Consider the following 24,093-nt stretch of genomic DNA (forward strand, 5'->3'; position numbering starts at 1 on the left):
ATGGATGGATATAGATAGATAGATAGATAGATAGATAGATAGATAGATAGATAGATAGATAGATAGATAGATAGATAGATAGATAGATAGATAGATAGATAGATAGATAGATAGATAGATAGATAGATAGATAGATAGATAGATAGATAGATAGATAGATAGATAGATAGATAGATAGATAGATAGATAGATAGATAGATAGATAGATAGATAGATAGATAGATAGATAGATAGATAGATAGATAGATAGATAGATAGATAGATAGATAGATAGATAGATAGATAGATAGATAGATAGATAGATAGATAGATAGATAGATAGATAGATAGATAGATAGATAGATAGATAGATAGATAGATAGATAGAACACTTCTATTTTTGTAATTTAGTTTTTGCCATGAAGATGGCCACAGATGCATTAAATAAAATAAAACTACTTATACTGATTGCTACGCTTAGAAAAATTGTCTCAAATTTGCGTACAATTATTTTCAGGGCAAGCCTTTTAACATAACTACACTTATACAAATAAAATTAAGAAGTTAGACATTTAATACGCTTTGTAAATGGATAAATTTGTTCTAAAAGTGTTAATTGCACACTAAAATTGTTGATTCATTTTAGAGTGTCAGCTACTGTTATGTAGTGTTGGTGAAAACTAGGTATTTGCTTTATACAATGTATAGCCATATATTAACCTAAGGGACTGAATCTTTCTCTGGCTCTCTCTCCCTTTTTTACTGTGCAAGTTGATGTTGTTTTCTCCACCCTTTCATTTATGAAAATTCTAGAAGCATGAGAGAGGCACTGTGGAGATCGGTGTGCTACTGCTAGCTCTATTAGCATCTCATTTACCTCGTGCTGCTGGGGCTTTGGAAAGATCTTCGTGTTACACTGCCTTGGTTCACTGGGCTTTTTTTAGTGCACACTAGATTCCTGGCCCCGGTGTATCTCGTCAACCTGTCAAGGTCTGTCTCGCTAGATAAAGTTACTGAAGCTCCCAGAGTTGTTTTTGACTCCCTAGAGTGTTTTTTTTGAAGATCACATCTGAGAACTTGGCTACATCACTACATTAGCCAGTGTTGAAGTGGACATTAAACAACGTTGGCCATGTATAGTTTGCCACAGGGGATTTCTCGTAATAACAAAGCAGCAAACCACCCATATGCATTAGGAAGGAAACTATTTGGAGAGGCTTTGTGGTTGGCTGCTTTAGTCTGAATCTTGGCCCATACTGTAGAATAAACAGTAGTTGAATGTGTCAATAATTTAGTCTCTTCCTGTCATGTTTGTTCTGACTTGACATCCATGTGCTGTGTGTTAATTTCTCATGTTTCCTGTGTGTTCCAGAGCTCCCGTCTGCTGAGCTCGCCAAGAGGTTACAGTTCAACTGAAAGCCGTCACACCAACTGGATGCTCTCTACTCCCATCTCCCTTTCCTCTTCTTCCTCCTCTTCATCTTCCCGTGATCGATCATGGACCGAATCCACCAGTGGGGACAGAGGCAGACTTGTAAATATCACTTTTACAAAAATATATGCACAAACTAATGTAACTATGTATACACACTTGATTATATTTGATCTTTTATATAATGTGCTTTTTAATAACTAAATATAGATATAATTATATACAAAACTGGCTTGTTTATTATTATTACTATTAGTAGCATTAGCATTTTTTGTTGAATTAAAAAGGTTTTTTAGATGACTATGAAACCAATCAAGACTTTTTTTTTTTTCTTGTTCGTTTTGTCTCCCTCCTTCAATTTAATGGTTGTGGTGTTTTGAACCATCAGAAATTGTCTAATGCTTGTGCTATAAGACTTCTTTTAGTTTCATAAAGTGGCAAAATATGTACATTCAATATGAAATTGAAAGCTGTTATTCTGAACAAGTCATGGAATATTGGCCGTTGTCTGATATGTGCCACATTTGTATGTAAATAACTTGGGCTCTTTTGCGACCTGAACTTATGACATCTGACTGCCTGTGTTTGTGCCTTTGCATTTCAGACAGACTCTGAGAGAAGACTGGGATCCTACTGTGGACTTCTTGGCACGTCCCAAGACAGCGAGTCTAAAAGAGCAAAACTTTCTTACACAAATAGAGCAGGATATTTCAGATCCCCATCCACATCTAAACCTGCCAACTCCTACTCCTCTTTAGGAAGTATGTCACAGTAAAAAGTATTTGCATACATTTTAAATATGGCTTAGGAGTCCAAATACTATAACTATAGTTAATATTAAGAATCTTTTCAATGTATGGATATATGGTGGATTAACACATCGCTCTTGTCTTTAGATTCTTCATGGAAGACCACCATTAGTCCTTTGTCTAGATCATCCACATCTTCATCCACTCCATCAGAGGGTCCTTGGGCCCGCAGGGATTTGGAGAAGAGGGGGGATTTAGGACTGACCTCACTGGGGGAGTCTAGTTACCGGCCTAGTGGACTGTCATCTTCACTGTGTATGTGCACACACATACTCATTTGCGTTTTATACAGACACATTCATCCACTAACACCCTTTTTCTACAGTGGGTCATTTCGCTAATTGGTTCTAGGCATAATAGGATGACTTTAAGTTTTCATCCATGTATACACATTTTGGGATTCTGCCTAAAAATGCTGGTTTGAATGCAGATACAATTTTCAAAATGCTTGCTTTAGCTTTCATTTATATAGATGAGATTTTTTATATTGTAATGTGTACTATTAAGCACCACAACTTTTGCTCTTTTGAACACATGGGATTGAAACGCAGCTTTATTTGCAAATATTTTATAATTTTTTCATCTCAAATCTTGCCATTTCTTCCAACATTTTATGGCCACGTTTGTATAATCATGGTAACTACATTTCTTTTTGTGCTTTAGACCGTTCAGAGCGTGTTACATCCACCTATGCACAAGGTGCTCGACCCAAAGAGAGCCAGTACTCATCCCACCGAGAGAACAGTTCATCTAGTCGCCGTATCCAAAACGAGTACCTCTCCTCTCCTCTGGAGCGCAGCTCCCACAGGCCAACCACAGATTACCAGTCTGGTCCGTTCTCTCGCGATACACCACGCTCCAGCTCTAGTTCCTCCAGAACCTCCACTTCTAGCTCCACCAGAACCTCCACCTCTGTGTTGGACCCATCCCATCTCTCATCCTGGAGCTCCACCCCTTACACACCCCTTACTGGCTGTAGCTCCAGCCCACCTTCATCTACCCCTGCCCCCACTCCACTTCCTACTCAGAATGGCGGCGACTCAGATGGCAGGCGAACAACCAGGCGCCTGCTATCTCGACTTTTCTCCCGACGTTCCAGTCAGGAGTCAAACTCCACTGCCAGCTCTGCCTCTGATTCAAGGTCATTTGACTCTAGCCCAGATGAAGCGCTGCCCTCTGAAGCCCCTCCTCCAGTCAGTAGAGAAAATTTGGAAGCAGAGCTGAGGAATTCGGACCCCGTTCAGGCATTTTCGTTCTTGCGCAGACGTGGACCATCTCTCGCTCCCGTCCAGGAGAGCGCTAATGTAGAACCCGAACAGGAATCACTCAGGCCTCCAGCGGGCCTGTCCTGGCTGAACTGGAACCGCTGTACCCCACTTTTCTCTCGTCGCAGGAGGGAAGGGCGTGATGAAAGCGTCCGCATGGGCCCTCAGCGTTCACCCCAATTCCCTGACCAAGATGGCCGTAAAACGCCTGACCATGGTGACGACGACGATGATGATGATGATGATGAAGATGAGTCCTCAGAGGGTGCTGCAGCAGCATCCTCTGCTGGAGCCTCGGGTCTCTCTGCATCGCTGCTGCAGGACGGAGCACGTCTAGCAGGACGGAGCCATGGCATTGGCAGGGTGATGACCAGCCCGCTCTTCCGTATGCCTGAGAATGTAATAATTGGTGTGGGAGTAGGAGCAGATGGGAGGAGTCAAACTGATGAGCAGGCAAAAGACAAGCCCATCCCCTCCAGAGACCCAGAGAGACTGCGAAAGATTCAGGAGAGGTCAGAGGGCAATTTTAACTATGTCTGGGTATTGTGTAGAATGTTCTGTTTGTGTCTGTGCGTTTTAAAAAAACATTACTGTAAATGTGCGCTCACATTAGCCAACTTTTGCAAGAAAAAAGGACCATTGTCTGTGTAGTGATGTATGCAGCATAACTCCCACAGAAGTCACTTTCAAACCAAGAAGCTTTCTGTTGGTCAACACAGCAAATCTGTGCAGGGAAATCTTTCACCCTACCCAGATTGTGTAGATTACTATTGAAATAACTGGATTTCACATGAGGAAATTCTCAGAACAATGGTTAACCTGACCGCACATTAAAGGGTTAGTTCTCCCAAAAAATGAATTTGTCATTATTCACCCTCGTGTCATTCCAAACCCATTAAACCTTCGTTCGTCTTCAGAACACTAAGATATTTTTGAAATCCGAGAGCTCTCTGACCCCACATGGACAGCATTTTTATTAACATTTTCAAGGTCCAGAAAGGTAGTAAAAACATTGTTAAAATAGTCCATGAGTTTCCAGTGGTTCAACCTTAATTTTATGAAGCGACGAGAATTACTTTTTTGTGCGAAACAAAAATAACGACTTTATTCATGTCTGTTTCAGTCTTTTACGCAGTTTACATTGGCCGGCTCTTGTGTCAGCATCACACGCATGCGTCATGGTGCTCCACGTGAATGGCTTCGGCCAATGGTAAGCCGGCGTAGCTCTGACATAACTCTGAATCGCTGCACTGTATTTACTACGTCAACAGCGTAGGACACTGACACAGACTTGAAGAAATTGTTGAATAAAGTCGTTTTTTTTTTTTTTGTTTTTTGCACATGAAAAGTATTCTTGACGCTTCATAAAATTAAGGTTGAACCACTGGAGTCACATGAACTATTTTAACGACTATTTTACTTTACTACCTTTCTGGACCTTAAAAGTGTTAATTAATTAATGGTCTATCGAGGGGTGAGAGAGCTCTCTGATTTCATCAAAGATTTTCCGAAGATGAACGAAGGTCTTGGAACAACATGAGGGTAAGTAATTAATAACAGCATTTAAATTTTTGGGTGAATTTACCCTTTAAAGGCCCATTCACACCAAAGACGATATTTATAACGATAAAGATATTGGGTCTCCTCAAAAGAACAGAACGATATTGTGCACTGGTGTGGACACTATTATAGTTATAGTTATCATTCTTGGTGTGAACGGGCCTTAACTTTTTCTTTTGTGTATGGTAATTTCAAGTTTCACTCAGCAATTCAAGATGACTGACATGGCAGATGTCTTAGATTTCTGTATATGCATGTTCAAACATTCAAAAATGTTAATTTTCAAGACGTTGTTTTTCAACGAACCCAATTTTTTTTTGTTGCGAAAGATGCAATGGAATGTTCTATATAAATGCGTGCATATCAACAAAAGGATTCAAAGACAGGGTTCAATAAGGATTTCTTTTTTTTTTCAAATAAATATATTTTTCCATTACATTTTTATTTAATATCCATAATATTCTTGATGAAGAAAATTAAGTCTATTTACTTTACTATTATTTACTTTATTGATAAAATGAGAACTATCAATTATACTGTAAATTGATAAATTATAGCTACTGCTACCTAAGTTCATCAATAGGCAGATGATGGCATGTACATTTTTAGATTACTATCACAAATCCTCCTTGCCAATGTCAGCTAGATAACCTTACCGTGATCAAATAATGATTTATAGACTTTGGAATTCTATAATTTGGTAGACTTTACCAAATTTGATAGTTTGAATTTATATGAACATGCATGCATCTATGCATGTTTTTTTTTTTTTTGCCTAATACTGCCCACAATTGGCACAACACAACTTTTTCACTTGAGAAAGTTGTGTAATGTGGTTTTGTGTCGCTGAAGTACACTAAGTTTAGCTTCAACCTGCTTTTGCATACCTGCCTGGAAGTTTCTAGTAATCCTGAAGATCTTGATTAGCTGGTTCGTTTGTGTTTTAGTAGGCTTGGATCTAAACTCTACAGGTTTGAGCACACTTGGTGTTCACAATTCAGTTTGCTGATTGTTGTAACCACACCCTCTTCCTATATTTAGCCTTTTGTTGGAGGATTCTGATGAGGAGGAGGGTGATCTGTGCCGAATCTGTCAGATGGGGGAGCAGTCGAGTTCCAATCCTCTGATCGAGCCCTGCAAGTGCACCGGCAGCCTGCAGTATGTGCACCAGGATTGCATTAAGAAATGGCTCCGCTCCAAAATCAGCTCGGGTATGGCTTTCTTTTCCTGAGGGCAGATATAAACTAAGTGTTTATATAGTGTATATTCATTTGTTTGATGTGCACTGAGAAAGGAACTGCTTTCAAACTCAGTCTGACAAGGGGGTTTGGGGGGTTAATTTCCTGTGCTGTGCAAGACTACTAATGCATAACGCTGTCTGAAGGCAGACTGATCAAATACACAAGTATGAAAATGACAAGACCGGAAGAATCTCATTTATTTACAAACATTTGAGACTTGAGGTGGTTACTAGCCCTTACAGACTAATACTGTGGTGGTACCATGGTACAGTCCTGAATGTTTAGTACAATATGAATCCGGTACAGTATTTTACGTTCAGAGAATTCTTTGGTTCTACCATGGTAATACCAATTGGAAAATATAAAAAGATACAAATAAACTGTAGTTAAACTCATTGAGGTCTTAATTGAATAAAATGTGAATTAGGCTGCTGTATTTTTTATATTTTGATTCATCCCATACATTTGCTTTGATACACAGGCTCTAACTTGGAGGCCATCACTACCTGTGAACTTTGTAAGGAAAAACTGCACCTAAACATTGAGAACTTTGACATCAATGAGCTCTACAGGTCTCATGAAAGGGTAAGTGCATCAAAACAAGATACCCGCACATTGTTTAGATTACTGCTTATAAGAAACATGCTCATGTGAAATTGCGCATGCATATGTGACTACTTTACCAGTGCGTTTGCAAAGTGGGTTTTTAAAGAATCTCTGAGGAACAAGAATTATTACACAACACCAGCATGAATTCGATCCAGATTTTCGCGTGCAATTTATCTGTTCAGATCAGTGCAGAAAAAAACAGCAGATGCAAAAGGCACAATCTCTCTGACAGTAGGGGGCACTTATGAAAAAGCGGAAAAACAATGGCACACAAAGCAGCACTGAACAAATTTACATTTCTGACACTAGCTGTAGAGGAGACAGGAAGTCAAACAGACATTCAGATTGTTTGATTCACTATGGTGTTTATCAAACCACGGCAAATACAAGAGTACAGAGACAAAAGAGCGGGTCCTGGATTGTTCCTCTGCAATTCACTGTCATTTGGCAGAGTACTCGGAGTTGGTGATGGTCACGAACTTAGTTTTATTTAGCATACTTTCTGGGCATGTGACCAAAAGCTGAATTTTATTGGTTTATTATTATTATTATTATTTTATGTTTTTGCAATGCGATTGAAACCCTCTTTCTACTAAAATAGTTCGAACTAACACAAAAGGACTTTCCACACTTGAAATGGTTAACCCTGGGTCATTTGAAACCCTGGGTAAACGTCCTGGTAATCTTGCTTCAAGTGTCATGCTGCTTATACCTTTGCCAGGGTTAACAATTTATCCTGGGTATTCAGACTATAAAGGTATAAATGAAACTGTCCAATTGATGCATTTTCTGTTGCCATTTGACCTTTTCCATATGAAACACTGAAACAACCGTGACTCATGTAAATATAAGGCACGTGATTGGTTGTGGGTGTCTAATCGTAACTAAATAATACAGCATTGTTTCACACCGCACACGTTTGGCACCGTGATATGGGGTTAAAGGGATAGTTCACCCAAAAATTAAAATGGTAATTTTAGTCGTGCTCAAGTTGTCCCAAACCTGTATACATTTCTTTCTTCTGCTGAACACAAAGGAAGATCTTTGGAAGAATGTTTGTAACCAAGCAGATCTCGGCAGCCTATGACTACCATGGTGGTAAAAATAATACTCATAACCCCGGGTAACCCAGCTTCTAAATTACAAGTGGGAAACGTTACCTGGGGATAAAGTCGGGTTTAAACTACTACGATAACCTGGGGTTAAAGGTCCCATGGCATGGCATTTTTCTATTATTTTATAGTGTTTTCTGAGGTGTACTTATATTATTAGTATGATTTTTACATCATAAAATGTCATAATTTAGAAATAAAAGGCATTTTTTCTATACTGCTGTTTGCCCTGTGGCTGAATGCCCTGCTTCAAGAGGCGTGTCTGCTGTGAGACTTCAGTAAAAACGCCCACTGTTGTGATTGGCTGACATCTTTGCATTTTAAATGAGCGGAGGGGGCGTGGTTTAACGAGGCACGAGCAGGCACGAGTCTGCCAGAGAGACGGATGGACCTGTGTTCACTTCTCATCAGTTCTCTCAGCATGTCTCAGTTCAGGGTGAACTGTTGTAGTTACTAGCATATACTTCAGGTTATTAGTTTATTTCTAGTCGGAGGGGCTGTCACTCATGTCAGAAAGTTAGTAACTTTAGTAAATTATGGATCAGCGCTGACTCGAGACGCGAACCGTTTAGAACGATTCAGTCCGATTTGGTGAACTGGTTCGGTTCACTAAAAAGAACCGATTCAAAAGAATGATTCGTTCGCGAACCGGACATCACGGAGACGAAGCGATTGCTAACAAAGTTATTTATAGTAACTACTGAGTTATGAGAGCGCTGTCAGTCAGCGCGAGTTTATTGTGTTTGTATCTGAGAGTTCTGAATAAACACGAGTCCCAGTCACACCGAGTCCTCTTCATCATTATTCTACCAACTTTGTAACACATGCAATGTACCATTACAGCGAGATGAACGAGTTAGTAAGTGTTGAGTATAGCATTATTTCTAGATATGTTCCAATCATATGAATAGCGTCATTGACGCGCATTGAGTAACGTTACACAGCGCAAACAAAGACACAACAGCTGTAATCGAATGTAACGTTAATCCAGTTTATTGTGGGGAAAGCTGGCTAGCCTAGCCGGATACCCTCACGCTTACCCCCCTTCTGCTTAATCTCACGCCGCGTTTGGCTCCTCCGCTGTGGGCCAGATGCAGTACTGGGGGTCGGGGATGTTGGAGGCCGAGCTTCGGCGTGCGTGAAGTTTATCTCTAAAGATGTGACTGCTGATGTTAAACAGAAAAGACTGTATGCACATTTTAGAACAGATAGACGCGACAAGGACGTACAAAAACACTGACTCACAAGATAGAAAACACGAAAACACCGTTCTGTCGGGAGAGAGAGAAGCCGCTGCGTGTCCACAAATAATAAATAATAAGCTACACATAAGAAATCAATGATTTCAACTATCAACTGAAGAAAGACTTCTGTTTTCATTTGTACATCCAAACACTGAGAAACTGCCAGTGTTCACTCGTTCACAAGTAACGTTAATGATCTCGAGTGTTTGCATGGGCGTGCCAGATTCTCTGGGCGGGGGAAAGGGAGGTAACCGTTCCTGCTTGGACGTCAAACCAGGAGACTTCAGGATTGGCTCGTCTGGCCTGTCATTTTCTCAAAGGCAGAGAAAGACAGCCAGAACTCGGGTTTACACCGATCAACATTTCTATCCACTTGGGGACAATATTCAGGCTAGGGGAACTCATATTAATGTTGAAATACCTCATAAAATGAAAATGTCATGCCATGGGACCTTTAAGCGCTGTGTGAAAAGTCCTAAAGAATGAATGAGTGCGCATGCTGTTCCCTATTTACGGATGTTTGGAATTTATTAATATACACGTTTAACTACCGAATCAGTGAATTACGAAGCGTTTGTAAATCCGGAGGAGAGTTTTCGTAAAGGTCCATTTTACACAAATTATTCAGAATTTGCTCATATAATTATGAAAGTTTCATGAATGAGACCCAGTGTATGTGAGCAGAGTGAAACCGCAACAATTTCCCCTCTGTGCTCTAAGCATTCAATAATCACTCCGGTCCGGGTTCACCCTTCCTCGCTCCCTGATATCAGAAATAGGGCTGAAACGATTCATCGAGTTACTCGATTAACTCGATTACAAAAATTCCTCGAGGCAAAAATTCTGCCTCGAAGCCTCGTTAAATTCCTATGGCGCGCACTATACGCGCAGGGATCTGATTCACACGGACCGCTGTTCAATGTTCAGGAAGCACACCATAGCGCGTGATACATTTTGAATTTAGTTTAGATTCTAGATGCCCAGAATCACTATAGTAACTGCATGTTTTACACAGTTTATGTAAGTTGATTACCGTTCTTATAGCTGCCACACACACACACACACACACACACACACACACACACACACACAGCGCGCGCAAGCCCCGAAGCCAGATTGCTTTCACTTTCGTCCTCATAAAGTTTGTCAAGTAAATGCTTTTAAAGCCTTGCCAGTTTGAACATTGAAGCGATTGTGCACTATTCAAAAACAACAATACGGAAAACTTATCCGTTCAGTGCTCCGCTTTTTTTCTGTGATACGGAGAGTTGAGCCGTGTCACGTCTCTGACAATGCGCGCACCCTGAAGGCAGACCTCTTTTCACGTGAAGATCGCGCGCGGAGAGCAGCGCAGAAACGCAGTGTCAACGCCGTCCTGTGACTAAAGTAAAGTCACTAAAGTAGCTTAGAAACTCAACTCAACCGTTATAGGCATACATTTGAATACCTTTTGAAGTAAGTACAAACCACAGCTTCATAATTAATAGAGACTATATGAGTAATTCATACACACAATCACTCTCATTAATGCATCCAAAATAAATGTAATGTAGGTCTACTACTGTGTTAATGTATCTGTATCTGATGTACAACAAACATAAATCTGCCCCATACATAGACAATAACTGCTGAAAGTGAACCGTTTCCTTCAAGTATTTTAAAATCACAAAGAAATGCAGTTTTTGCATTTGTTGGAAAAATTCCAACTTTAATAGTAGAAAATCAGTAACACACACACGTATGCACCCTCCTCTCTCTCGCGCCAGTCAGACCAATCGTGGCAATGCGTCACATATGCTTAAACTTTTATGTAGCCACGCAACAATAATTTCAGCATTCACTGTATACACCGGGATGCGAATTTTCGAGCGGATGCTTCACCTAAAATGCACCGCAATGCAAGTGATGCAAGCCAAATGCAGCGTTCTATTGAAAATTAATGTATGTATTTCTGCCGTACCAAACTGCAATGAAGCCTCACGCACGTGCGCACACGCACAGGTTGCTAGGTTACCATAGCAAATAGGCTCACCCCAGAAATGATATATTATTTGTTAGTAGCCTAATTGTAGGTGTAGAAATCTACATAAAATATATTTACTTTGATGTCAGGGCTAGATTACAGCATGAAACCTGTTGTGCATATTAATAAATAAAATTGCTTTTCCTCTTCATTTTCGTTATGCATTATTTGTTTTGGTTGTTTAAAAACGCAGAAATTTTTTATCCGATTAATCGATCGATTAAGTGCTAGATTAATCGATTACAAAAAGAATCGATAGCTGCAGCCCTAATCAGAAACACTGCTCCATCTTCGATCCCTGAGGAAATTTGCGGCTCTTTGCTTTGAAATATCACAAGTTCTGTTTCTAACATGTATTAAATGAAAAAATTAATACTAGGAGAATAGTTTCAATGTGGTTTATTGGAACACTAGTGTGCAATTTTTTTTTTTTTTCCCCTACGACATGCCAAGCTTATTAGGCTATATGGTTATCAGCAATAAAAGTTAAATATCATTGCTGCTTTTTTCAGTGCAAATTTCGTTTGGAAAGATGAAAATAACAGTGTGTTTTGGACAGTTCACTGTATCTGCAGGCCACTACATTACAGATTTCTGCTCATTTGAAATCAGATACAGATAAGTAGCACTGTGATTACATTTGAATGCATTTGTGTGAGCGATTGCGTGTGATTTTTAAGTGCTGTTTTAAATGTGCCTTTAGTTTCACCCGATCATATTCAGTATCTGGAAGGTACAAAAATAATTCCATGAACTATAATCTCCTGCTCATGTCCATTGCCATCATAACCTTCACATTCCTTCTGATTTGAGTGATCCATCTATATCAATTCTAAATGGGTTTAACGTGCAAATTCTTGCTAAAAATGCAGTTATATTATGGGCTGTTTGTTGGTATGAATTGTACTCGTGATGGAGCGCTACTGGAGCGCTTAAAAAAAAAAAAAAAAAAAAAAAAAAAAAACTGCTCCTAGCTCCATTTTAAAATCACGAACCGCTTCCACTCCACTCCTCTCACATACTCTAGTGCGGAGCGGTGGAACGAAAAAACAACACAGTGCTTAAATTAAAAATATAGTTCAGTTAAAAAAAACTTGTCTAGACCCTATGTTTTTAGAACACGGTGTTGTGTGAGATTCTATTAAAGGTGCGAGATGCGAGTGCAACTGTCAACACGTCCATCTAACCCCCAACTAGAATTTGCTAAAAATTCCCATCGCTATTGATCAGACTTAGAACATGTTCCTTATTACAGAGCCTTCATTTAAAATACTTTAAGCAAGTAATGTTCACATCTATCGGTTATGATTAATCTCTTTAATTTTGTTTGTGTGTTGGGTTCCTCAGTCAGAGTATGAGTTCATCAGCTGTGGGCTGTACCTGGTGGTGCTCTTGCACCTGTGTGAGCAGAGGTTTTCTGACGTCCTGGGTGCAGTCAATGATGCTGGGGTAAGCCTTCCACATCTTTCCTGTATTACTTTGTTCATTATCTTCTGTTATTTCATGTCCAAGTGCAGTACAGTACTTTGGCTCGTGTGACGCGTCACGCAATATAAAAGTGTGTAAGCTTCCATTTGTAAGCTAATGTTGTGATTTGAAAACCAAAACATTCTCCCCTCTCTCGCTCAGTTTTTCAACTTGGCGAGAACTCTACATGAACACATGGACAATCTCGAAAGTACGTTATGACTTTATTTATTTTGGTACTGGACCATAAAACCTCTAAATCTTGTTAGTTCATTTATATAAAACTTCTTGTAAATGCATGGGTAATTATATATTATTATAATCCAGTGTTGGTTCTCGTATTAAATGTGAAATTTTTTTATACTTTACATGGATGTAGTTTAAAGTGCAAGCAAATGTGAAGATTTGTTTGCATGGAATTTACTATATTTGTTTATTTATTCCACTAACATAGTGAGTCATAATTGACAAGAATCACCAATGCTTTTGTGTTAAAGGGGTTATGAACTGGCTTTTTTTTTTTTTTATTATACTTTTGTCTGAGGTCAACTTATGATGTTTGTGTGGTTTTTACATTCAAAAACATTGTAATGAATAAGTAATAGGCTATTTTCTACCCTGGTTTTGAGCCTCTCTCATGGAACGCTCTGTTTTTATGGGCGTGCCGCACTGAAGACTTGGAAGTAAAATCAAATCAGCATAATCAAAACTTCCGTAATTGTGTTTTTCCTTCAAATATCAAGTCAAGAGAGTGAACAACGCACACCAAGAAAGGAATGTTATTTCAATATTTAAGATGATAGGAAGGGCCGGTGATGCGTTTTGGGAGCCCGTCTGGGAAACGCATAGCCCTGGGATATTGGGCTTTGCGAGCCTTGGCCCATAGGCTACATGTCCAAGTCTGATCACAAATCACAGCACAATGAACCAACAACACCTCAAATAAAGGATTCTCCAGCCTGTGACGGCGTGCTAAGTTATGTTCAGTTAGTCACGTGCACATAATCAATAGGTTCTTTTCTCATTCTTTTTTATATATATATATATATATAGTGTGCATTGCTTCATTCATTCATGTAATCTCATCCTGTCTGCAAATCCAGTCTCTTGTTTACAAACGAATCCGTGGTGAAATGAAGGAACAGACGTGCAATGTCTTTCCCACGTGAGCTGGATATTCATTAAAAATAAAGTTCATCCATGCATTCATAATATTGGAATCCGACTGAAGCTTATGCAGCATGTTTATTGCTTGGAAGTTCGATCCGGTTTAGAGCCACGTAGGCCTATGTTATTTATCTATAACATGTCAGGCACGAGTCGGTGGGCGGGGCTACAGAATCAGGCGTACTTCTGTTGAGGCGGTGTTTCACCACACTCTGTCACATCTAGACACATCCTGAGATCGAGTGTTTGCTGGGCCGGGTGTCAATAAAAGCTTTTCTTTGACTAACAAGGAAGTTTTCAGCTCCTGAAACTTGCAGGATATTCTTATTCTTACCATGACCTTTTATATATAAAAAACTCAAGGGAAAGTGGATTTTTTTTTTTTTTTTTCCTTCAATTCATGACCCCTTTAAAAATGCTTGCTTGCATTTAATTCTGCATGAGAAGGTGGCACTTGTCCCTCCCTCCCTTTCAGGTTTTGAATGTTTCTGCTCATTTCTTCTGTCCGGACTCACAGGTTCATATGCAGAATCTGATGAAGATGAGGTGGAGGATAGCAGGCCGTCCATTGACTTCTGTGACTTGGAGGATGATGAGGAAGAGGAGGAGGTTTAATCAGTTGGCAGGGAGGAAGGAGGCGTGGCTTAGCAGTTCGTCTCGCAGTCTCCTCCCACTTGCTGTTTTCTACCCTTGTCCTCCTGTTTAAAGTGACTTTAGCCAATGTCTGATTGGCAGCGTAACCACTGTCCCTAGCCTATCACAAGGCTTTCATAATATGCAGTTGATTAAAGTTTATGGGAGCTGTTTGGATCCTGTTATGATTTTTTCTTTTTTTTCTGTTTTGTATCAGGTTGGTGAGCACTCTAAAGCTTTCAGTTTAAAAAAAAAAAAAGTCCGGTGAACTGTTGACCACCATGAGTGCTTTAAATAACTATGCTTAGAAGCTGGTTTGGGGAAAGAGGATCTTGGAAGATTCATGCTCTTAAACTGGTGGAGTTGAGGAACATTCATCCGCTCATTTATACAGTCGGGCTGCTTGAAAAGTACATGATGTTTGGTTTCAATTATCTTGATGATTTTAAAAAAAATAAATAAGACCCTTAATTTCCTGTTTTTTATGTTATTAGTACACGTGTTTACTTTTTTTTGAGAATGGGTGAATGAGATAATGTGGTCACTTTTCTTTCAAGAATTTCTCTTTACAAAGGACCTTTTCCACAGTCTGTTTGTATGTTGTACATTGTACATTAAAATGATGTAATTCGCTTGAATTATTACAATAAAATTGAGGTATCATGATGCCTCACACAAATCTGCTCTCTCTTTCAGATGTCTTGCAGCTAATGAACCATGATTCTGTTAACTACTTTATAATATTACATTTTTACATTTGGCAGACGCTTACAGTGCCCTTATTACAGGGACAATCCCCCTGGAGCAACATGGAGTACAGTGCCTTGCTCAAGGATACATTGGTGGTGACCGCTGGGATTGAACCAGCAACCTTCTGCATATCAGTTCCATGGTTTAACCCACTGGACCACCATCTCACATATGATATTATAGTGGGATTGGGAATTTTTTTTTTTAATCTTTGCACCCTAAATAATTAATCAATTTCTATTTGTGGAATTTAATTGTTTCGAGGAAGTTAATGTTGTAAAACGTGGAATATAGTATAAATTAAGAACTTGCTCAAATATAGTGTACAATATAAATTATAAACAAAGAGCAAATAAGTGTATAATATATAAATGTATATAACACAAATATCTATTCACATTTATTTATTTCCAGATACTATACAAAACAGGTGAACGTGGTTACACTTAATTTTTTTAAGGTGTTATTGTTACAGTATAATATATATGTACTGAGTCATATTAACACATACTATAGGGTTAGGGTAGGGTTTGGTTTAGGGTTAGTTGCATGTAATTATGTATAACTTACAGTTATTGTTGTGTTAAGTAGCTACATGTAACAAAGACACTGTAAAATAAAGCGTTTCCGAACATGTATTTTACCATGTAATAATATTTTTGAAACACGTTATACAAGATTAAAATATCTTTGTAAAATGTTTACCTACGCATGGAAATAACATTGCGTAAGCTTTAACAAAGACCAAAAAAAAAAAAAAAAAACACTGAGCCAGCAGATGGCATCGCGTGAGCAATGACGCAACGCGCACCCGTCTGACTCCAGCAGCAGCAGCTTCCTCGGATATTCATCGGTCCAGGTCCACCCGAGAAGCATGATGTGATCGTGACTTACGCATCCACCCGAGGACAGAAAAACAACAACATTCTCCTTCTCCGTGTCATTGAGTGCAGTTATGTCTGAGACGCCATGCCAGATCTTTCGGGGTGTCTGCTCCTCGCCGCGCTGCTGATTTTTTGCGAGGATGGGTACGTGAGGAGAGCGGAGGGTGGGGTGCTCTCCCACGGCCTCGCCTCGCTTTCGGAGGAGGACAATGCCAGCGACACACAGGCGTCCCCGGGACAGGGGGATGCGACGGTGCCGCCATCAGGTAACGGTCAAGGCATCAGCTGGGTTCATCTTCAGCATCATCCACATCCACAGCATCAGCTCCGCATAATAATAGGGATGATTTCATGATGGGGTTCATCACAACAAAGGACATGGGTGCGCTGTTGACCGCTGTGCTTGCTGTCTCACAACATTGGCCTGTAACATGCATTAACGTGTCTATTATTTGTAAGCCTGCGGAGCTCTTCTACTGGGCCATTTGAAGGGAAACCACCTATTTCAGGCTTTTTATATAGGACAGCCATGTCCACATTTTTAAGAGCTGAATAGCTGATAGGGTTGAGCTACATTACACTGCTTATTTTGAATATACTGATGTTGCATTTAACGCGAGATTATTTCAGTGCCAGAATCATCCAATAACTTTATGTTTGAGATAGTAGGCCTATAATAAAATACATTAAGTGTTTAATGTTTTCAAACTGTTTGATGGTAAGTCTCTCAAATTGTAAAGGACCCTTTACATAAATAAAGCTCATTTTAGAAAAATAGTGTGATATAAATTGTAGTAGGATAGGTGATATATTATAAATTGTCATTATACAAAAACCAAAAATAGATTATGAAAAATATTATTATTGATTCAAAATAATAATAATTAATAACGTTTTATGCAGACTCCAGTTTGAAAGCCCATGCCATGTGTCTTGTCTATTCGCAGATGGGCACAGAGTTTTTAATAGTGTAAAATCCATCATAAATTGGATTTATCATTAGTAAATATCAGGGACTGAAGTTAAGAATTATATGATCCAAAGGCATTTCCTATCAAATTCTGTTCTTAAACAAATTATTGATACTACATTGCCTTATTTGACTAACATTTACATGAATACCAGCTGTTATAGTTGGTAATGATTGAACAGTTTGGTTCTGCCATTATTTCATCCTGATCATATTGTTGCGTTTTTGGGCATCTAAACAAGAGATTCACTTCTTTCTTTTTTTCAGTATTGAGAGACATTTCAAAAAGGTTCTTCAATGTTTTTAAAGCCTCAGCTTTTGATGTGCTCATCCAACATTTGGCACTTTAATCTATTTTTAAGTCACTCTGACTGAGCCTTGGGTCCAGTGGTCATTACTATTTCAAAGCTAAATGGCTGCCACCAGATTTTACTGTCACCAACCAATTTTAAAAGTTTTGGCTAAACTGTTTTTTTTTTTTAATGCGTTGAGCAATTACCTAAATGAACTTACAGTATGAACATTGGTTTATGTGGTTAACCTTAAACTCCTTTAAATGTTTCATTTTTTAAATAATTATATCTTATATCTAATTATTGCTTGATGTGAAATGTACCATTCAAGCCATATACATTTTTTATTCATTCCCACTGAACTTGACCTTATCTCTGTCTCTAGAGTCACTCCTGACACTAAAGATTTGGGTTAAAGATGCGTCTAGCCAGAAGTTCCTGAAAGGAGCTGTGGTGGGTGTGTTCTTGAATGGATCCCAGATTCACTCCAGCCAGACTTTGGAGAATGGAGAGGTCACGGTCACTGTTCCATACCACCTTGGCCTGACCCTCACTCTGGTGGCCAGCATGGAGGGTTATGTGCTCACCCAGCTGCCTTGGAAAACCACCAAGATGCCCAGTAAGTTCATAATCATAACGTCTTAGATCTTAGATGCAGTGTTATTTACTAAATTGATAGTTTATTGTGTATGATTTGATGACATCACATTGTTTTTAGGTATATATTAAGTGAGAGATAAATATTTTAATTATAGATGTTTCATCTTAATCCATTAATATTTTTGCAAAATACCTCAGACAGACGAAAAAATAAACGAGAAAAAGATGGTGCTGCAGCAAGAAAGCAGTGAATCGATGTGACCTCACCCTGGCTTGTTGTATAACACCCAGCTAGATCCCTAAAGAAAAGACCTTCAAACATATGGAGAAATTCACTAATGTCATTTTAATGTGGAAAAACTTGGCTACTAAAATGTGGTCTGAGTGTTTGTTTTTTTATGTTTTTTCCCTAGTTTTTTCTGTTATTACGATGTCCCTGCGCCCTCAAACACAAGGGAACATCTGGCTCTTTGAGGATACTGTGCTGATAACTCGAAAAACATCTGGTATGTCAGTTAAAACATTTCTTGCTCTATTATTTGATCCTACTATCCAGTTTTGAGAGCTGTTTTAATTTTTATAACCCATAATTTAATTTTGTATCACCATATATTTACTGCATATAGACCAACTACTATCACTGACTATCCCAAATTTCTACTGTTGTATTATTTATGTATTTATCTTCACATGTATTACAGATTTGTCATTTCAACCGAGTGTCCAGTTTCCCAAAAGTCTCCTCAAACTGTCTGAGAACACTACCATCTCCATGTTGTCAGCCTATCTGACAGCTCCAGCCCTGCCAACAGAAAAAAACTCAAATTTCTTTACTCTAAACATCAATGGTAAAGGAGGTAAGATGGATTTGGAAAAAGAGGATAAAATACCTATTGGATCTAGCTAAATAATTTAACCAGTCCTCACATCTTGAGTGAATGCTGACCCTCATTGAGATGTTAAGGATCCATAAGTGAGGGGAGTATATTGTAGGGCAGTTTTAGTCAATTAAGTCTACAAGCTTCATTATTGTTTAGACTCAATACTTTATTGATTAGTTCATGTTATTGATTGCAACATTTTATTGATTAGGCAATAACAGGCCGCTTGGTTACCCAGATTTAAACAAGACCAAATGTGATGGCACATATTATTGATCCTCTAGTCCAGTGTTTCTCAATTCCAGCCCTCAGGACATACACTATATTGCCAAAAGTTTTGTGACACCTGCCTTTACATGCACATGAAATTGAATGGAATCCCATTCTTACTCCATAGGTTTAATATGGAGTTGGCTTACCCTTTGCAGCTATAACAGCTTCAAATCTTCTGGGAAGGCTTTCCACAATTTTGAGGAGTGTGTTTATGGGAATTTTTGACCATTCTTCTAGAAGCGCATTTGTGAGGACAGGCACTGAGGTTGGACGAGAAGGCCTGGCTCGCAGTCTCCGCTCTAATTCATCCCGATGGAGTTCTATCGGGTTGAGGTCAGGACTCTGTGCAGGCCAGTCAAGTTCCTCTACACCAAAATTGCTCATCCATGTCTTTATGGGCCTTGCTTGGAAGGGGCCATCCCCAAACTGTTCCCACAAAGTTAGGGGCATGAAATTGTCCAAAATATCTTGTATGCTGAAGCATTAAGAGTTCCTTTCACTGGAACTAAGGGGCCAAGCCCAACCCCTGAAAAACAACCCCACACCATAATCCCCCTGACTACAATGCAGTCAGTCAAGTACCGTTCTCCTGGCACCCGCCAAACCCAGACTCATCCATCGGATTGCCAGTCAGAGAAGCGTGATTCGTCACTCCAGAGAACACGTCTCTACTGCTCTAGAGTCCAGTGGCGGCATGCTTTACACCACTGCATCTGACGCTTTGCATTGCACTTGGTGATTTAAGGCTTGGATGCAGCTGCTCGACCATGGAAACCCATTCCATGAAGCTCTCTACACACTGTTCTTGAGCTAATCTGAAGGCCACACGAAGTTTAGAGGCATGCGCTGACCCCGCTCTGTGATTTTACTTGGCCTACTACTTTGTGGCTAAGTTGTTGTTCCCAATTGCTTCCTTTGTTATAATACTACTAAAAGTTGACCATGGGATATTTAGTAGTGAGGAAATTTCATGACTGGACTTATTGCACAGGTGGCAACCTATCATGGTACCACACTTGAATTCACTGAGCTCCTGAGAGTGACCCATTCTTTTACAAATGTTTGTAGAAGTAGTCAGCATGCCTAGGTGCTTGATTTTATACACCTGTGGCCAAGGAAGTGATTGGAACACCTGAATTGAATGATTTGGAAGGGTGTCCCAATACTTTTGGCAATATAGAATAACAGAATGTTTTTAGATTCAACACTTGGAAGCTGGTGAGTTGAATCAGGTGGTTTTTAAGTAGTGAGCCATCTAAAACATTCTGGTCCCCCATCTCTGATGAGGCTCAAAAACTTTTCTTTCATAATGGGGACCGGTCTTATTCACTACAACATTTATGTGGAAAATGTTGGATGGCTGATGTGCAATCTGTACAAGAACATTGGAGCTGTGGGATTAGAATGCCTCAAAATCCCAATGTCTATGAAGTGGCAAAGCTTTGGGAAAAATCAGAGGACCTGAAGAATGAGAATTGAGAAACTTTGCTCTAGAGAGTCTAGACCAAACACCCTGTGAAAACAATGTTTCAATTTATTCTGTGCAGAATCTAAAATGATCTTTCTTATACCAATTACAGGTTATAGGAATGTCAAGTTAAGCCCCTTGGCTATGATCAGTGCCCAGTTAGTGTCTAATGGAAAGGAGGTTGATATCAAAGGACCCATTCAGCTAACAATACCACTTCCCTACCACACCCACCTACGACCCTCCGACTCACTTCCTGCGTGGACCTTTGACATGACAATAGGTGATTAAAAAACTGCAAACGTACTTATTTAAAAGATGTGTTTCAGATCTTTCATTGTTTTCTTTAAATGGGGACTATTGCCCTTAAGCAACACATGTAATGGTCACAATGGGTTTTGTGTCCTAAAGAAGCACCTAATGACATATGTTATCACAGGTACCTGGGTAAATAAAGGTATAGGCACTGTTCAGATGGAGAAAAATGGCCTAGTGTGGACTTATGTAGCACCTAAACTTGGTAACTGGATTGCTGCTGCACCACCACCATCATCAGGTAAGTTTCAGTCATATTTGATTATTCTCAAGTCTATTTATTCTATTCTACTGTTTATGAATGAAGCATTTAATTCCAAATCAAAACCTTCCAGATTTCTATTAATACGCAGCCCTCTAAACAAATTTCTGTTGTGTAAATCTAGGTTATTTGGGGCTTGCAAGCTCAATGGATTTCATTTCCTACCACACATACCTTCTTGTGGGTATCTTGGGAGGAACTCTTGTGATAGTCATTGGATTTTTATCTGTGATTGTATTTCACTGCAGGTAAGAGTTTATTTAGCCATGCAAATGCCATTGTATCACTTTCCTATAAATACAAATGAGTAACAGTGCCTGACTTTTATCTTAACATTTTTATTGTGTAATTCCAGTGAACTAAAGGCGTTTTCCAACTCATTAATATTGAAGTGCAAATATCAAAATATGTAGCAATCCTTACCCATCTCATTTTACAGAGATTTAAACCATGAGGTCGGAAGGAGGCGATGGAATTCCACCAGGCTCACTGTATTAAAGAAAGACCAGACCACTTCCACCAGCTCTGATGAGGCTCAAGAACTTTTCTTTCATAACGGGGACCGGTCTTATTCACTGGCAGCAAGAGTCATTGGCCATGATGCATCAGACTCTCCACGACACCAAGCCAACTACAACATTTATGTGGAAAATGTTGGAAGGACGATAGGCAATCTGTATGAGAACATTGGAGCTGTGGGATTAGAAAGCCTCAGAGCCCCAGTGTCTAATCTCTACATTAATAGTGATGAAGTGGCTAAGCTTCGGGAAAAATCGGAACAGAATGGCTCACGCCAGGGTGGTGCAGAGAATTTCGTTTTCAAAGACAAGCTGTTTCACATCTACAACCAGCCTCTGGCTATTGTACAGGCCCCAGAGCTGTTTAATTCCCAGGGACAAGCTGACCCTTCTGGAAGCAGATCTGCCACTTTCCCGCGGAATGGCATGGAACACGGAGCTCAGGCAGAGCGGAACTTAAAAGACAGTTTCACTCAGACGTTGCCTAAAGTTCCCCAGCAAGACAGCGACGAGCAGCAGGCTCTGGAAGCAGTGCAGGCTGCTGCCGCTAACCCAGGGCTATGGGGCCGTTACAGTCATCTCCTGGAATCCGTATCTGTCCCAGGAACTTTGAACGAAGCGGCTGGAATGGGGCCTTTTCGGGGGGAACTCCAGGGAATATCAGAGCAAACCTTGCTTGAGCTCTCCAAGGGCAAGCCGTCTATTCACCCACCCCGGGCTTGGTTTGTGTCTCTTGATGGTAAACCAGCAGCCCAGGTTCGTCACTCTGTGATCGAGCTTCAGGGAAGACATCGTCCGGGCAGCAGCAACGACACAAGCTTGGACTCTGGAGTGGACATGAACGAGCTGCAGCAGCCTCTGCGAAAAAGCGAGGAACCCTCGAGCGCTAGCTTGGCAAAAATAAGCGGAAATCAAGAGCAGGACTTGAGCAGCAGTGAAATTGGGAGTCCTGAGGACACGTCCCTGAGGAACACCCTGGAAGGCAGCAGTGCAGCCATTCCCAACATCCCGGAGGACAGGGATGCAGGGGACACCTCCAGTGAGTCCAAATCTACCCCTCCACCACGGAGACTGCGGAAGGTTCGAGACAAGAAACCTGACAAGAAGACATCTCGACATTTAAGGGACGAGAGACCGCAAACCAAACACTAACTGAATAACCTGTGTGTAGCTGTAGCTTTTTGGTGTCTGAAAATGGTTTTGATCAAATTGCCTTATAATATAAACATCAGGAAGAATGAATAAAACAAAAACGCCTGTCTTACCTGCCGTAGCTCACAGTCGATTCCCGTGGCTATCCAGCATTTTGTCAGCAGTTCATTTGTACACAATTTCGCAACCACATTGTACAATGTTTTTACAAACTTCTTTGAAAGAACATATTTGTTTACCTTCAAAAGTACATTGTAAAAGTATGTATATATATATATATATATCTATGTATTTTTAAACATTTGTTGCCCTGTGAGCACAATGCTTGTACCCACAATGCTCTTATAATCTTATATCTGTTTAAATGCAATCAGTTTGGCTCTTTTGGCTTGCTTGGAATCAGTTTTTGTTCTTCAATTCAGTTCAATGTAACGCAAGGAACTGCCACACAGTGTCATGAACAATTGTGGAAAAACTGAGCACTGTTACCATAAGCTATTAAGCTAAGCACTATATATTCTACAATTCAGAATGTGCACCAGTGTGTTGCAAAGAGTTTTTTGAGGGAGCGACTGAGGCCTTTAAGGTCATATGCCGTTTTGGCCCACTGTACTTATTTAATGTATTATTGCTAGTCACATTTGCATGCTGTCCATTGTGATGCTTTTACCATTCAATGTTTTCATGTGTAAGAATGTAGTACCCAAAAACATTGAAGATGTGTCTCAGGTTATGGCTTACCTTACCAAGGCCGATGCTGGAAGCACAGCTGTACGGGTCATGAACCTAGCATATTAAGATGTTTCTTGTGCTAATGTGTTTTGTGTTTGAAATGTTTCTTCACAAATTGACAACAAATGATTATCAACTCATATATTGAATGTGTTTGAGCTTTTGTAGCTTCATTATTTTAGACAATTAATTGTAACTGTTTAAATCTCATTGACAGTTACAATAAGACACTAGCTTGTTGTTGTCAGCCAGCAAATTTGAACCGAGAAGGGAAACGGAGTTTGACATTTTAAATGAAGTATGACTGAGGAGAGAAGATTGCATTGTGTCAGCTGAATGTGTTTAAAGTAATTTATGTTGTATTGTAGCATTTATTATTTCAATAATTGTAATATGTTTTAACGATTTCTCAACACACTGGTTTAAATGGCTTATGAGCCATTCCTGGATGCTT

At 39.7% G+C, this 24,093-nt stretch overlaps 2 protein-coding genes across 6 annotated transcripts in view; both read left to right on the plus strand.

Annotated features, from left to right (window-relative positions):
* marchf7 (membrane-associated ring finger (C3HC4) 7) overlaps window positions 1-15,222 on the plus strand; it is a 35,421-nt gene extending 20,199 nt beyond the window's left edge. For all 5 annotated transcript variants that reach the window (XM_079840118.1, XM_079840119.1, XM_079840120.1 and 2 more), the window contains 9 exons: window positions 1,352-1,513; window positions 2,016-2,172; window positions 2,308-2,475; window positions 2,884-3,997; window positions 6,087-6,256; window positions 6,768-6,871; window positions 12,622-12,723; window positions 12,904-12,952; window positions 14,426-15,222. In XM_079840118.1, the coding sequence (XP_079696244.1) occupies window positions 1,352-1,513; window positions 2,016-2,172; window positions 2,308-2,475; window positions 2,884-3,997; window positions 6,087-6,256; window positions 6,768-6,871; window positions 12,622-12,723; window positions 12,904-12,952; window positions 14,426-14,523 (2,124 nt within the window). In that variant the 3' untranslated portion in view covers window positions 14,524-15,222. The remainder of the gene's footprint in view (window positions 1-1,351; window positions 1,514-2,015; window positions 2,173-2,307; window positions 2,476-2,883; window positions 3,998-6,086; window positions 6,257-6,767; window positions 6,872-12,621; window positions 12,724-12,903; window positions 12,953-14,425) is intronic.
* A 1,038-nt stretch (window positions 15,223-16,260) lies between these two features.
* Window positions 16,261-22,907, plus strand: fam171b (family with sequence similarity 171 member B; the record flags this gene model as incomplete). The annotated part of the gene is made up of 8 exons (XM_079840125.1): window positions 16,261-16,447; window positions 17,824-18,057; window positions 18,452-18,544; window positions 18,740-18,895; window positions 20,773-20,943; window positions 21,100-21,216; window positions 21,362-21,485; window positions 21,677-22,907. 8 exons carry the CDS (start codon window positions 16,261-16,263, stop codon window positions 22,905-22,907), a joined length of 2,313 nt encoding a protein of 770 aa, XP_079696251.1.
* Between the last annotated feature and the right edge of the window lie 1,186 nt (window positions 22,908-24,093).

This window comes from Gobio gobio (assembly GCF_949357685.1).
Source record: "Gobio gobio genome assembly, chromosome: 17".
NCBI lineage: Eukaryota > Metazoa > Chordata > Actinopteri > Cypriniformes > Gobionidae > Gobio > Gobio gobio.